Raw genomic sequence first — 16,012 nt, 5'->3', positions numbered from 1 at the left:
GGAGGAAAGTTCTGTGGTCGGACCAAACAAAAATCGAGCTGTTTGGCCACAATGCCCAGCAATATGTTTGGAGGAGAAAAGGTGAGGCCTTTAACCCCAAGTACACCATGCCTACCGTCAAGCACTGTGGTGGTAGTATTATGCTGTGGGGCTGTTTTACTGCCAATGGAACTGGTGCTTTACAGAGAGTAAATGGGATAATGAAGAAGGAGGATTACCTTCAAATTCGTCAAGATAACCTAACGTCATCAGCCCGAAGATTGGGTCTTGGGCGCAGTTGGGCGTTCCAACAGGACAATGACCCCAAACACACATCAAAAGTGGTAATGGAATGGCTAAATCAGGCTAGAATTAAGGTTTTCGAATGGCCTTCCCAAAGTCCTGACTTAAACTCCATTGAGAACTTGTGCACAATGCTGAACAAACAACTCCATGTCAGAAAGTCATCAAATTTAACTGAACTGCACCAATTCTGTCAAGAGGAGTGGTCAAAGATTCAACCAGAAGCTTGCCAGAAGCTTGTGGATGGCTACCAAAAACGCCTAATTGAAGTGAAAATGGCCAAGGGACATGTTACCAAATATTAGCGCTGCTGTATGTATATTTTTGACCCAGCAGATTTGATCACTTTTTTCTGTTCACCCATACTAAAGTCAAAAAAGAACCAAACTTCATGGATGTTTTTTGTGACAAAGAAGTATCTGTTCCAATCACTCTATCAGAGAAAAATCAGAGTTGTAGAAATAACTGGAAACTCAAGAGAGCCATGACATTATGTTCTTCACAAGTGTATGTAAACTTTTGACCACAACTGTACGTTAAAACAAAGCACTAAAGATCATCCTCCTAAAACACGTCTCAAAAAGGCGCCAACGATTTCGGACATACACTACAGGCCAAAAGTATTGGCACCCCCGCAATTTTGCCAGATAACGCTCAATTTCTTTCAGAAAATGATTGCAATTACAAATGCTTTGGTTATAATATCTTCATTTATTTTGCTTGCAATGAAAAAACACAAAAGAGAATTTAAAAAATCATAATAGATCATGATCATTTTACACAAAACCCCTAAAATAGGCATGACAAAAGTATTGGCATACTCAGCCTGATGCTTGGTAGCACAACCTTTAGACAAAATAACTACGAACAACCGCTTCCGGTATCCATCAATGAGTTTCTTACAATGCTCTGCTGGAATTTTAGACCATTCTTCTTTGGCTAACTGCTCCAGGTTTCTGAGATTTGAAGGGTGCCACAGGAGTTCTATGGGATTCAGGTCTGGAGTCATTGCTGGCCAAGTCTCCAGTGCTTTCTCTCAAACCATTTTCTAGTGCTTTTTGAAGTGCGTTTTGGGTCATTGTCCTGTTGGAAGACCCGTGACCTCTCATGACCCAGCTTTCTCACACTGGGCCCTTCATTATTCTGCAAATTTGTTGGTAGTCTTTAGACTTCATAATGCCATGCACACAATCAAGCAGTCCAGTGCCATAGGCAGCAAAGCAACCTCAAAACATCAGGGAACCTCTGTCATGTTTGATTGTGGGGACCGAGTTCTTTTCTTGGAAGGCCTCATTTGTTTTTTTTACTGTAAACTCAGTGTTGATGTCTTTTCCCAAAAAGCTCTACTTGTTTTTCATCTGACCAGAGAACATTGTTCCAAAAATATTTTGGCTTTCTCAGGTAAGTTTTGGCATCCGCACCATCTTTAGTTGAAATCTCTTTTCCATCCACATCTAGGGATGTTAGCCACAGTGCCATGGGCTTTACACCTATTGATGACACTGAGCACAGTAGACACAGGAACATTTAGGTCTTTGGAGATGGACTTGTAGCCTTGAGATTGCCCATGCTTCCTCACAATTTTGCTTCTCAAACCTCAGACAGTTCTTTGGTCTTCTTTCTTTTCTCCATGCTCAATGTGGTACACACAAGGACACAGGACAGAGGTTGAGTCAACTTTAATCCATTTTAACTGGCTGCACGTTCGATTTAGTTATTTCCACCACCTGGTATGTGCCACAGGTAAGTAACAGGTGGTGTTAATTACACAAATTAGAGAAAATTCACATGATTTTTCCAAAGGGTGCCCATTTTTGCGGTTTTGTGTAAAAATTATTTTTTTCCATTCTCTTTTGTGTTTTTTCATTGCAAGCAAAATAAATGCAGATATTACTACCAAGGCACTTGTAATTGCAATCATTTTCTGGGAGAAATTGTGCATTATCTGACAGAATTGCAGGGATGCCAATACTTTTGGCCAGCAGTGTAGGTTTTTACATTAATATATTCCTAATAATCTCCCACATTTGCACTTTCTCAATTTCTGCCAAGTTCTTGTATTTAAAAATCATAGGCCAACTAACTAGCTTTAACTACAGGCCTCGTTAACGGGGACGGGATTGATATTCAGTTTCAGGTGGGTAGAGTAGCCAAAAAAATTTACTCAAGTAAGAGTAACGTTACTTCTAAATAATATTACTCAAGTACAAGTAGTCATCCAAAAATGTACTCATGTAGCCCAAAGTGGTGGAGTAGGCGTAGTGTTTCTACAAATCTACTCAAGTAAAAGTAAAAAGTATTGCGTGGTAAATGTACTCTAACAATTGTTTTTTTCTTAAAAAGTTACTCAAGTAAATCTAACGGAGTAAGTGTAACGCATTAAGTTCCCACCTCTGAATTTAAGTTTTTATCAAAAAGGACAAAAAAAGGCACAGGCTCTGATTTCGACTTTTTAGATATAATTATTTTTTTAAATTATTTTTAATCCATTTTTCATTTTTAAAAATTGTTCCCATCCGGCTATTCAAAATAAATGGAGCAGTTGGGGGTGTTTGCTTTAGATTAGATTTTGGTATTTATGTTTAGGTATCATATTATATTTAGGTTTAGTAGTATTAGGTTTTGCGCCCGCAAAATAATATACAGTAAATATCTTGGTCATATTGTTTTTTTTTTTGTTTGTTTTTTTAGGACAAATACAAGTACCGTATTGACCTGAATATAAGACAGCTCTGATTATAAGACGACCCCCTCTTTTTCAAGACTCAAGTTTGAAAAAAAGACTTTTTAAAGACCAAATTAATTTTTGTACAGAAAATAATGACAGTACATCTGAAACAAATGATTATAACGATATCTTTGAGAGAAAAAGCATGTTATTTTTCTCTCAAATCTTAAAATCTGAACGTTTACATATGTAAACTAAAGGGCAATCACATTCGTAAATGAATGGCTTCTGGTTTTCGAAATGTAAATAAACCGATCTATTGTGATCTATTGTGAAACAACAAAATTGCAATCACTGTCAATAACCATCGAAGTGAGGTCTTGTAACCGTAGTCTTGAAACAAATCTGAATAAGGAAAAACACTGCAATAAAATAATGCAATCTGGTTAAACTTGAGAGTAGCTGAGATCTATCATGACAGAACATCGCTTCAATGATATCTGGCGCCATCTAGCGTCGTGAATGGGGAGAGTAGCTGAGCTCTGTCATGACAGAAGATCGCTCAATGATATCTGGCGCCATCTAGCGTCGTGAATGGGTATAATGTCTAGAGCGCGAATATACGACGACCCCCGCTTTTTTTAGCCTTATTTCAATGCAAAAAACATCGTCTTATATTCGGGCCAATACGGTATTAAGAATTTTTTGGGAAAAACTGTTGGCTCCTACAGTGTAAAAAAAAAAAAATCATTAATCCCTTAATTTCTTCTTATTAACTAAAAATGCTTCCAATCTTATTTATTTTAGATATTTTAAGATAGGATGGGTGGAGTTTTGTGTGCTTAAGATAAAAATAAAAGTATGCCAAAAGCATAAATTAAAAAAAATAAATAATGATGATGAAAAGTTTTAAATACCATTTTTTCCCTGAAAAACCTTTCTAGCCTCCACCTAAAGGTTGGATTTAAACAAGTGTCAATTACCGGTTTCAAGGTTGTATGAAAACATGGTATGAAAACGTCACGTTTCAAAACCGCAAAAATTTTCCGTCATACCGTCCCTACGGTATTATTTTATGTCCCAAAAATGCGGGGAGAAATCCCTTGCTTGCAGCTGCAACCCTACCCTACTGGTTGTTGCTCAGTGTGTGAAACTCCTGAACTATTTCCCCCATCGAAGAAAACAAAATTGCTGGTATGGGAATACTTCGGCAACAGAAAATTTACAGACGGCCGCGGCTTAGAGGAGGACGGTCAACCGGCATGTAAAACATGTTTGCTAAGGGTGGCTGCCGAGGACACAATATCTACCATATGATTTTGTATTTATACAAAATTAAAGGTTAGGAAACACTGTCATAAACATTTACCACCAGCTACAAGAGTTAACTCCAGCGTGTTTAGTGTGTCCAGCGGTCGTAAAACGTGGTAACTGTCCGTGTTGAGAAAGAGAGTGTGTGTACAATGTAAACATGATACGAGTCACACATACTGTACGTGCTATTTATGGAAAATAATTCAATCATTTTTGTTCTGATGGTAATAATGTTGAGCTGTGGCTGTGGGTTTAGGCTCACATGAAGGACTGCATTTATTTTAATTTTATTTCAAATATTCCAGTTATTTATTTATTTATTTTTTAAATTTATTTGAACTTAACATTATATTTATGTTCCAATTTGCCAATATGTTTTGAAAAATAAAATGGCCCGCACTGACTTGAATAAGGGAATTAAAAAGGCCAAAGTGGACTACAGGAGGAAAATAGAGTCCCACTTCAACAGCAACAGGCTAAGGGAGGGGTGGAGGGGCCTGCAGGACATCACCAACTTCCGGGGCTTGGACATCACACCAGGAGATCTGAGCAAGTCGCTGGCGGACAAGCTGAACTGCTTCTTCGCCCGGTTTGAACCACCACAGTGAAACTCACCTACTCAAGCCCCGCCCCCACCTCTCTTAGGAGCCAGCACACCCCCTATTCACCATAGAAGAGCCTCCTGTGAGGAATGTCTTACAGTCAGTGAACCCCAGGAAGGCTGCAGGGCCGGACGGAGTACCAGGGAAAGTACTCAGAGCATGTGCAGACCAGCTGTCCTATGTCTTCTGCAGGATCTTCAACCTCACCCTGTCCCAAGCAGTCATCCCAGCCTGCCTGAAATCCGCTTCCAACATCCCGGTTCCCAAAAAAACACCAGTATATGGCCCGAACAACTACCGCCCTGTTGCCCTCACCCCAATAATTATGAAGTGCTTCGAGAGGCTGGTTCTCCGGCACATCAAGGACAGTCTCCCCCCCACACTCGACCCCCACCAGTTCGCAGACCGGGCGAACAGATCCACAGAGGCATCACCACAGCTCTGCACGTGGTGCTGAGTCACCTAGAACAGCAGCAGAGTTATACCAGGATGCTCTTTGTGGATTATAGTTCTGCATTCAACACCATCCTCCTGATCATTCTCATTACAAAGCTGGGCATCCTGGGCCACCCCCCCTCACTTGTTCCTGGAACAAGGACTTCTTGTCCAACAGACCCCAGATTGTGAGACTTGGCACCCACCATTCTTCCACCCGCACCCTGAGCACCGCTCACCACAGGGCTGCGTCCTGAGCCCACTCCTGTACTGCCTCTACACCTACGACTGCAGTCCAATCCACAGGAGCAACACCATCGTCAAGTTTGCTGATGACACCACAGAGGTTGGACTAATCTCACAGAGGGCCCCCCCCCCTCACATACTCCTGGAACAAGGACTTCTTGTCCAACAGACCCCAGACTGTGAGACTTGGCACCCACCATTCTTCCACCTGCACCCTGAGCACCGGCTCACCACAGGGCTGCGTGCTGAGCCCACTCCTGTACTGCCTCTACACCTACGACTGCAGTCCAATCCACAGGAGCAACACCATCGTCAAGTTTGCTGATGACACCACAGTGGTTGTACTAATCTCACAGGAAGATGAGGCACCCTATAGAGAGGAAGTCCACAAACTCTCAGCCTGGTGCTCAGATAACAACCTGGCCCTGAACACCACCAAAACCAAAGAGGTCATCATGGACTTCCGGAGGAACAGTACTGACCCACCGCCCCTGTACATTAATGGCGAGTGTGTGGAGAGGGTCCACACCTTCAGGTTCCTGGGAGTCCAGATCTCAGATGACATCTCATGGACAGCAAACATAACAGCTATCATAAAGAAAGCTCAGCAGCTTCTGCACTTCCTGCGAGTCCTCAGGAAGAACAAGCTGGATAGGAAGCTGCTGCTGGCCTTCTACCATTCATCCATTGAGAGCCTGCTAACATGCTGCATTTCCACCTGGTACGGGAGCTGCACTGCCACAGACAGGGAGAGGCTTCAGAGGACAGTCAAGAAGGCCTCGAGCAGGGGTGTCCAAACTTTTTGCAAAGGGGGCCAGATTTGGTGTGGTAAAAATGGGGGGGGGGGCCAACCTTGGATGACGTCCTTTACGTAGAACAATATATTTAAGCAAATTTTAGCAAGCTATTCTGTGTGTCACATTTTCTTTATTATTTTTTTAAATTAATAATTTCAACAATCTCGCAACTAACCTTTGTGGCGTTCTCTTTTGACTCTCGGGCTCTTGTGAAATACTGCTGCTGTAAAATTAAACTAGCATAAGTTGCCTCAATTTCTCGCTGCGTATCTTCCCAATAATCTTGTCGTACATGTCAGCGTGTCTTGTTTGGTATTATTGCCTCACATCGAACTTTTTAAAAACAGCTACTGTCTCTTTGCAAATGAGGCAGACCGAGTTGTTGCATATTTTAGTGAAGAAATAGTCCAATTTCCACCTATCCTTGAAGTCTTGGCCGTCGCAGTCACCTTTTTTGTTGTTGTTGTTGATTGTCGCCATTTTAGAAAATTGGAAGGGTCACATGGGGTAAAGTTGCTTAGAGTTCTGCTGCCTTTTAGTGGGTAAATGATGAGCAGCATTTAGTGTGTAAGCTACTTCATATGCTGGTAGCAGCACTGCTGACCAATTTACCATATTGGCCCAAATATAAGACGGCCCTGATTATAAGACGACCCCCTCTTTTTCAAGACTTATGTTTGAAAAAAGACTTTTTGAACACCAAATTATTTTTTATTCAGAAAATAATTACAGTACATCTGAAACAAATGATTAGAACAATATATTTGAGAGAAAAAGCATGTTATTTTGCCTCATTCAAATCTTAATATCTGAACATTTAAATATGTAAACTAAAGTGCTATCACATTTGTAAATGAATGGCTTCTGGTTTTTGAAAAGTAAATAAACCAATCTATTGTGATAAAACAACAAAATTACAATAACTGCATTAACCATCAAAGTGAAGTCTTACTGTAACTGTAGTCTTTAAACAAATCTGAATAAGGAAAAACATTGTAATAAAATAATGCAAACTGGTTAAACTTGAAAGTAGCTGAGATCTGTCATGACAGAACATCGCTTCAATAATATCTGGCGCCATCTAGCGTCGTGAATCGGTATAATGTCTAGACCGCAAATATAAGACGACCCCCACTTTTTCAGTCGTATTTCAATGCAAAAAACACCGTCTTATATTCGGGCCAATACGGTGTGCAGGCCAGACGTAATTGATTTTATGACAGAGGCTGGGGGCCAGATGAAATTTGACCGCGGGCCGCATTTGGCCCCCGGGCCGGACTTTGGACATGTCTGGCCTAGAGGATCATTGGCTGTCCTCACCCCTCCCTGATGGACATCTACTCCTCTCGATGCCTCAGCAGAGCTCTAAACATCCTCAAGGACAGCTCACATCCTGGTTCCCACCTGTTTGAACTGCTCCCCTCTGGGAGACGCTATAGGTGTTTAAAAGCAAGAACAAACAGACTGAGGAACAGTTTCTTTGTTAAAGCCATCTCCACCCTGAACAGCCATATGTAACAACACATCACCCAATGTCCAATATTCATTTACATGCAATATACTATGTGCAATACTTTCAATGAAGTGCAATATTCAATGCGTCACTGTCAACTTCTGCTACTTAAATTCTATTGACACATATTATATGTGCAATACTTATTTTCGTGCCATATTAATGTGAAATATGCAATGCCTTCACTGTCAACTGCTGCTACTTCACTTAAATTATTTGCACTGCTTGAACATAGGACTACTTCATACATATTTGAGATCTATTTAGATTTTATACTTTTATTTTTGCCACTTTCGAGATTTTTTACTTGTCCTGCACTGTAAAGGGTGACACCCCCTGATACTCCAACTGTATAATGACAATAAAGGGGTATTCTATTCTTTTTTTTAAAAAATCCTGTTTAGTGGAAAAAAGTTGTAACCCAGATATCTCAAAGTAACACATTTTAGAGCTGTAATTGCAATACCTTGAAACCGTGATATTTTGGCTTAAGGTTATCATACCGTCAGAATCTCATATCGACACATGCCTAGATGGATTTAGGGCTGAGAGGTGTGAATTTTGTTTAGGGCTACGAATAAGGGTAGCTAGACCGCAAGCCAATGGAGAAAGTTTAGTCTCAACTAAGTGGCCCACAACAAAGAAGTTACGCCCCCATTTCCACATGCTCTGAATTGTGGAATATTTGGAGTGACATGTTCCTACCTGATGGGTGCGGATTTGTCATTCAGGTCCTTCCATTCTTTGGAGGGCGCAATGTATTTACACCACAGCTGCCAGTCGTAGCCGTGGGCTGGGAGCCCGTAGGTTTGCAACTCGAAGGTGTCATATTTGATGTTGTCGATGGACGGTAGGACGATTCTGGTGATGTCTTCCTTGATGCGGGCCAAAGCCGGCTCGGCCCTGGGCCAAAAACAAGGAAGGTGTCTTTTATTATTAACTCATTCATTACCATTGACAGCGATAGACATCAAATTAATTTGAGCTGGGATGACATGGGTTTGAATGATTCTGTTTCAGTCATTGCCGGTGTATACGCAATTTAATTCGGAGGGATTGAATACGATATTATTTTGTTTTTTGTTCAGTCACTGTCTGCCTCCAGTTAAAATGAATTGGATGTTAATGGCACAATCAATGGCTGCCAATAAATTAACCTAGCATAATTTTTGGACTACAAGCCTATATACTATACTATAACTCGCCACACACCAAATTTGACACTAAAACGGCATTTGTTCATACATAAGCCACACAGAACTATAAGCCGCAGCTGTTCTCACTGTATTATGGGATATTTACACTAAAATATATTAACCGGTACCACTTTATTTGACAGTGTCATCATATGACTGTCATGAGACTAACTGAAATACCATGAAGCTTTGAACCAATTGGCTGCAAAGTTTCATTTCTTCAAGAAGCTTCATTTGGCCATCACTGCTCCCTTGGGAGAGACAGTCAACCTCTGCTGCCACCTGCTGTCAACACTGTTGGCGTCCAACATGCCTCCTGGCATGCATTGCGGCGCTAGAGACAAAATTCATGTTCTGTGCTAATTATTTCTCCAGTTACTGTTCCAGCTGTTTCCTTAATTGCTAGTTATAGTATTTGGTAACACTTTATTTGACAGTGGCGCCATGAGACTGTCATAAGGCAATCATAATCATGACATGACACGGTCATGAGCATTAATGAATGCTTATAACAGATGTCATTTACTGCCTTTCTGGGAAATTTTCCCAGATCCCAAAAGATCCAAACTGGACATAAATGGAGTTGGTGACATAATTTGACGGATGACACTTAATGAAATCTGTCATAAGCATTCAGTAATGCCCATAACAGTGTCATGTCATAATTATGACGGTCTTATGACAGTCTTATGACACCGCTGTCAAATAAAGTGTTACCAAATACTATAACTAGAAATTAATGAAACAACTGGTACAGTAACTGAAGATATAACTAGCACAAAACATGAATTTTGTCTGTAGCGCTGCAATGCATGCTAGAAGGCATGTTGGACAACAACAGTGTTGAGAAAATGTGTTGTTTTATAAGAATAAATTTATTGGCTGCCATTGATGGTGACAGACGTTGAATCCATTTTGACTGGAAAGGCTTGCAGCCATTGTTCGATCGCTGCCAGCACCGAAGTCAAACTGGATTCACAGTCTATCGCCGTCAATGACGGTGAAGCAAGATCACTCAATGCCAGCCTTCGCAGTTGAAATGGATTTGATGTCTATAGCTTATTTCAAATTGGGGGAAAACGACATTTGGATGCGCTTATCTTCCCCTTCCTATAATACATTTATTGGCAGATCCTTAAAATCAGGTGACTCGGACTCACATGCAAAATATGTGGTCAGGACATCCCTAGTACTGTATTAACAAATAACAAATCGATGCCATATGTACTAGTACAACCCGCATGTACTCAATTTCATTTCCACCCACCGTGAAACCACAGAAGATTTCTGCCGATTAGGTAGCATTTATGACGTTACAGGCGAAGGAATCTGACCTATTAGCCAGACTGCCGGAATTGCGCCAGCTGAACCGCCCAACCCGTGCTGGCGCAGCTCCGACGACCCGGGCCGGTGGGATGCCAACATCCCGGCCAAAAGGCCAAACTCCACACGCTCACCTTAGTCTTAACCCCTTGTACTGACTCCATTTTGAAAGCTGGAAAAAGGCTTTAAAACACAAGTTGACAATTTATTCAGGTCGACAGCGATCAAATGGTAAGGCAAACAGAAAATAGACTCAGACCAGGGTTCAGGGTCATCATATCACACGTCAACAAAAGGTTCTCGAGAAAAATGACAACGATTAGTTAAACATTCAGTCTTTTGAAGGCTCTCGAAGGGTGGGCCGTGGGCAGGAAGAAGGGTGTGTTTGTGGATTGGACAGGAGGATTCAGGAGTGACTGTTGTCAGGGCAACGAGGTTTGTGGATTTTGCCACCTCAGCGTCAAAGGGGCTCTTTGGAGTCTTATCAGTCGTGTTATGAGTTGGATATTGGGCGTTCTCTGGTGTTCCTTGTGTTGGGACAGGGCGTCACGCCATTTGCTCTAGACTGTCCGGGAGAAGTGCTAGCGAGAGTTGGTGGTGCAGACATGGGCTTGTCAGCGTTAATCTTGCTTAGTCAGTTGCATGACGCACACGTTGGGCATCCGAGATAAGAAGGCATCATGTATCTCGTATGCCTTATATTCTGTTTGTTTTCCTTAAACTATGATATAAGTGCTATTTATTTTATATTGGGTGTGTTAGAGTAATACAAACAGTCATACAGTAATACTATTCCCTGATTGATTATATTAAGTTTTTTTGAGTAATACAAACAGTCGATCGGTAAATACGAGAAAAGATTCTATTCCCTGATTGATTATATTAAGTGTGTTAGAATAATGCAAACAGTTAGATGGTGCCTACGAAACCAAAAAAAAAAAAAAAATCTAGATTATTTCAAACGCCGGGGAAACCTGTAATTTACGTCCATTCCTTTTGGATTGACGTGTCCACAACAATTGAGACAGTACAAAAAATTGATTTCCAGATCTTACCAGAATGGCGTAAACTCCATGTGGGCGTCGAAGAATCCCGTCACCTCGGCGGTGGCCACCTTCCAGCCCTCGATCCGGGCCCGGATCAGACCCTCCCTCTTTTTGTTCCGGACAATCTTGACCAGACCAGGGTAGCGTTTGTTCACATAGTTCTCCAGAGGTTCTTTTAATCGCTCTGAAACACAACAATAATCACACCGTTTTTTGTTTTTGTTTTTTTGTTTTTAATTACCTCAGGTAATGAAAGAAGAAGATTGACGAATCCAAAATCCATTTGAAAAATTCTTTAGACAGAGCATAGCGTCTTAAATTAGCTGTTATAGCTCCCTCTGAATAATTACTGACAAGACACCATTAAAAAGTAGTTTAACTAGTCTGTCTGGTTGGACATGAAAGCACGTTGACATTAAGATTGTAGCCAAGTCAATGCGAAAAGTCATGACGTCATATCTATTTTAAGGGAATTCTCAATGAGAAGGACAAGTTAGTGCTTGTATTCTGATAAAAACCAAGATGCATAAGCATCAACTTGCTGGCGCCACGAGCTAACTGAAAACCACTCATTTTGATTGACTTCACGGTCATGGTGTGTTTGTCCATACCATCATCGCTGCAGTCGTCGACCAGGATGATTTCCTTGAGCAGCTGGGCTGGCGTGTGGTTGACCGCCGAGTGGATCGAGCGCAGGATGACGGACAGTGCCTCGTTGACGAAAATGAAGATGAGGGAGATTGTGGGGAGATCTTTTGGGTAGATGTACTCTTTGCATCTGCACACACACACAAAATTCCAATTAGGGATTTTTTTTTTTTTTTAAACCTGTCCTGTTCAGCTGTTTGACACAGAGAATGGAAGTCTAAGTGCCCAGATAGTCTGAACAGTTTTAATATTTCACATTACGAGTCTGACATACTCCCATTGTGATCATTCAACATACCTCGTTGTTTATGACAAAGCAGCGAACAGGAAGGGGTTATGGGGGAACAGAAGAAAAGAAACACAAGAGAAGAGAGAAAAACACAAACTACAACAAGAAATACATTGAACATCTAGACCTTACTAATATGTTGGTGCTATTGTCAGCTAGATGTATTTCCGGTTGACACCATGTGGGGGGCCTGTTGACCAGGGAAAGATGGGGACGGGGGTGGGGGAGGCTATAAGCTAAGTGATTGAAAGGGGTAGAGTGTACACAAATCAGCCCTGTGATCTAGAACCCAGTAATCGTGTGAATCCCTTGTGAGTGTAAGCCCGTTGGCGACCGACCCTACGCTGCCCCATCACCACCGGCACCGGGACCCCCCCACCCGAGCGCGCCAAATCACATCAAGCCGCACGCGAGCCCCATCTAGCACGCGACAGCCATGCAGACGAATGGAGACGCCACGCGGGTGCCAACCCAGGGCCACGCCCCCCACACAGTCAGCCCATGGTGGGGGGCAGCGCAGCCCATCCCTCTGCCCGCAGCCCAGCAAGGGAGCCATCGTTCCCCCCCTGGGATCCAGGATGGTCCCCCGGGCCACCCGTGCACCCATCAACCAGCCTTCAGGGATTGCAAAAGGGGACGCACCGCCAACCCCGTTTTTTACCACTATCTTTGGGGTGACTTCCTTCTAGAGCATCAGCTGTTTCTCACTTTACCATAGATGAGTACAGGAGCTGAGCTCATTCACGTATGATTATCATCAGCGGATAGTCATAATAATACATTAATAATAATAACTCCAATCCCTTTATTGATCTGTAGGGAGTCAGAGCAGAGGAGCAAAGAGGAGCTAGGCAGTGGCACCACCAGGGGGTGGCCAGGGGTGGCCATGGCCACCCCTATAAATTGGTTGGCCACCCCACTGGCCACCCCGCTTGCCAGTATATCGTTAGATTGTTGTAGCATCAGTTATGCATTTCATCCCAAATGAATGCATTTATTTTCATTCATTCATTCATTTTCCATGCCGCGTTATCGGGCAGTAATTAATTTTTAAAATTAATCACGTGAAAATATTTATCGCAATTAACGCATTCGCAGTACGACTCACTCATGCATTGTCGCAAACAGCCTACAACGGTGCCGTTTTACTTATACAGTGCCTTGCAAAAGTATTCGGCCCCCTTGAATCTTGCAACCTTTCGCCACATTTCAGGCTTCAAACATAAAGATATGAAATTTAATTTTTTTGTCAAGAATCAACAACAAGTGGGACATAATCGTGAAGTGGAACAACATTTATTGGATAATTTAAACTTTTTTAACATATAAAAAACTAAAAAGTGGGGCGTGCAATATTATTCGGCCCCTTTACTTTCAGTGCAGCAAACTCACTCCAGAAGTTCAGTGAGGATCTCTGAATGATCCAATGTTGTCCTAAATGACCGATGATCATAAATAGAATCCACCTGTGTGTAATCAAGTCTCCGTATAAATGCACCTGCTCTGTGATAGTCTCAGGGTTCTGTTTAAAGTGCAGAGAGCATTATGAAAACCAAGGAACACACCAGGCAGGTCCGAGATACTGTTGTGGAGAAGTTTAAAGCCGGATTTGGATACAAAAAGATTTCCCAAGCTTTAAACATCTCAAGTAGCACTGTGCAAGCCATCATATTGAAATGGAAGGAGCATCAGACCACTGCAATTCTACCAAGACCCGGCCGTCCTTCCAAACTTTCTTCTCAAACAAGGAGAAAACTGATCAGAGATGCAGCCAAGAGGCCCACGATCACTCTGGATGAACTGCAGAGATCTACAGCTGAGGTGGGAGAGTCTGTCCATAGGACAACAATCGGTCGTACACTGCACAAATCTGGCCTTTATGGAAGAGTGGCAAGAAGAAAGCCATTTCTCAAAGATATCCATAAAAAGTCTCGTTTAAAGTTTGCCACAAGCCACCTGGGAGACACACCAAACATGTGGAAGAAGGTGCTCTGGTCAGATGAAACCAAAATTGAACTTTTTGGCCACAATGCAAAACGATATGTTTGGCGTAAAAGCAACACAGCTCATCACCCTGAACACACCATCCCCACTGTCAAACATGGTGGTGGCAGCATCATGGTTTGGGCCTGCTTTTCTTCAGCAGGGACAGGGAAGATGGTTAAAATTGACGGGAAGATGGATGCAGCCAAATACAGGAACATTCTGGAAGAAAACCTGTTGGTATCTGCACAAGACCCGAGACTGGGACGGAGATTTATCTTCCAACAGGACAATGATCCAAAACATAAAGCCAAATCTACAATGGAATGGTTCAAAAATAAACGTATCCAGGTGTTAGAATGGCCAAGTCAAAGTCCAGACCTGAATCCAATCGAGAATCTGTGGAAAAAGCTGAAGACTGCTGTTCACAAACACTCTCCATCCAACCTCACTGAGCTCGAGCTGTTTTGCAAGGAAGAATGGGCAAGAATGTCAGTCTCTCGATGTGCAAAACTGATAGAAACATACCCCAAGCGACTTGCAGCTGTAACTGGAGCAAAAGGTGGCGCTAGAAAGTATTAACGCAAGGGGGCCGAATAATATTGCACGCCCCACTTTTCAGTTTTTTATTTGTTAAAAAAGTTTAAATTATCCAATAAATTTTGTTCCACTTCACGATTGTGTCCCACTTGTTGTTGATTCTTGACAAAAAATTAAAATTTTATATCTTTATGTTTGAAGCCTGAAATGTGGCGAAAGGTTGCAAGGTTCAAGGGGGGCGAATACTTTTGCAAGGCACTGTATACTAAATACGAGGCAGTGTCAAGTGAGGGGAGTAGATACAAGCATTCATTGGGGCTGTACTTTTAATTGGCAAAAACTTTGTCATCTCTTCCACAACAACAATAAATATTGTGGGAAGCGACGTGGGGAAGAATGACAGGAGTTGATCTTTTTCTAAACACCCTGTAGTGTACCCAACGCAGAGAAGATATACCATTTGCAGCCACCACACACAGTCATGGTTGGCCCACTTCCCATCATGCATTTGGGCAGAACAGTTAAGTCGCTACAGTATCATTTACTGAAAGCTCAACAAATACACTAGATGGCAATATTTAGTCACAATATACAAACTCACATTTATCCTTTAAGAATTACAAGTCTTTCTATGCGTGGATCACTTTCACAGAAAGAATGTTAATAATGTTAATGCCATCTTGTGGATTTGTTGTTATAATAAACAAATACAGTATTTATGTACAGTATGTTGAATGTATATATCTGTCTTGTCTTATGTTTCCATTCCAACAATAATTAACAGAAAAATATGTCATATTTTAGAGATGGTTTGAGTTGCGATTAATTACGATTAATTAATTTTTAAGCTGTGATTAATTCGATTAAAAATTTTAATCGTTTGACAGACCTAGTTAAATGTACACCTTATGCCTAATATATAAATAACACAATAAAACAGAATTGTTGTGGAACTCAAAATGTTGACTGGACAGTTATGGACTATGCACATTAAATCGTTAGTAACATCAAATATTACACAATACACCAAAGTATATCAGTAGCCGTGTCCTTAAGTCTTTCTGATAGTTTTCCCCTGACCTTTTTACTGCAATAATATATTGAAAACCTAAAATTATGGCTTTTAGTTT

At 41.6% G+C, this 16,012-nt stretch overlaps 1 protein-coding gene across 2 annotated transcripts in view; it reads right to left on the bottom strand.

The window, feature by feature from the left end:
* Positions 1-16,012, bottom strand: part of LOC130917825 (polypeptide N-acetylgalactosaminyltransferase 17-like) — a 40,149-nt gene that overhangs the window by 14,668 nt on the left and 9,469 nt on the right. For both annotated transcript variants that reach the window (XM_057839553.1, XM_057839552.1), the window contains exons 3-5: positions 12,034-12,200; positions 11,432-11,606; positions 8,563-8,760 (exon numbers count right to left, since the gene is read on the bottom strand). In XM_057839553.1, the coding sequence (XP_057695536.1) occupies positions 8,563-8,760; positions 11,432-11,606; positions 12,034-12,200 (540 nt within the window). The remainder of the gene's footprint in view (positions 1-8,562; positions 8,761-11,431; positions 11,607-12,033; positions 12,201-16,012) is intronic.

Source organism: Corythoichthys intestinalis, chromosome 6, assembly GCF_030265065.1.
Source record: "Corythoichthys intestinalis isolate RoL2023-P3 chromosome 6, ASM3026506v1, whole genome shotgun sequence".
Lineage (NCBI taxonomy): Eukaryota > Metazoa > Chordata > Actinopteri > Syngnathiformes > Syngnathidae > Corythoichthys > Corythoichthys intestinalis.
The sequence above is the reverse complement of the archived record's forward strand: the minus strand, read 5'-3'. Positions and strand labels throughout refer to the sequence as shown.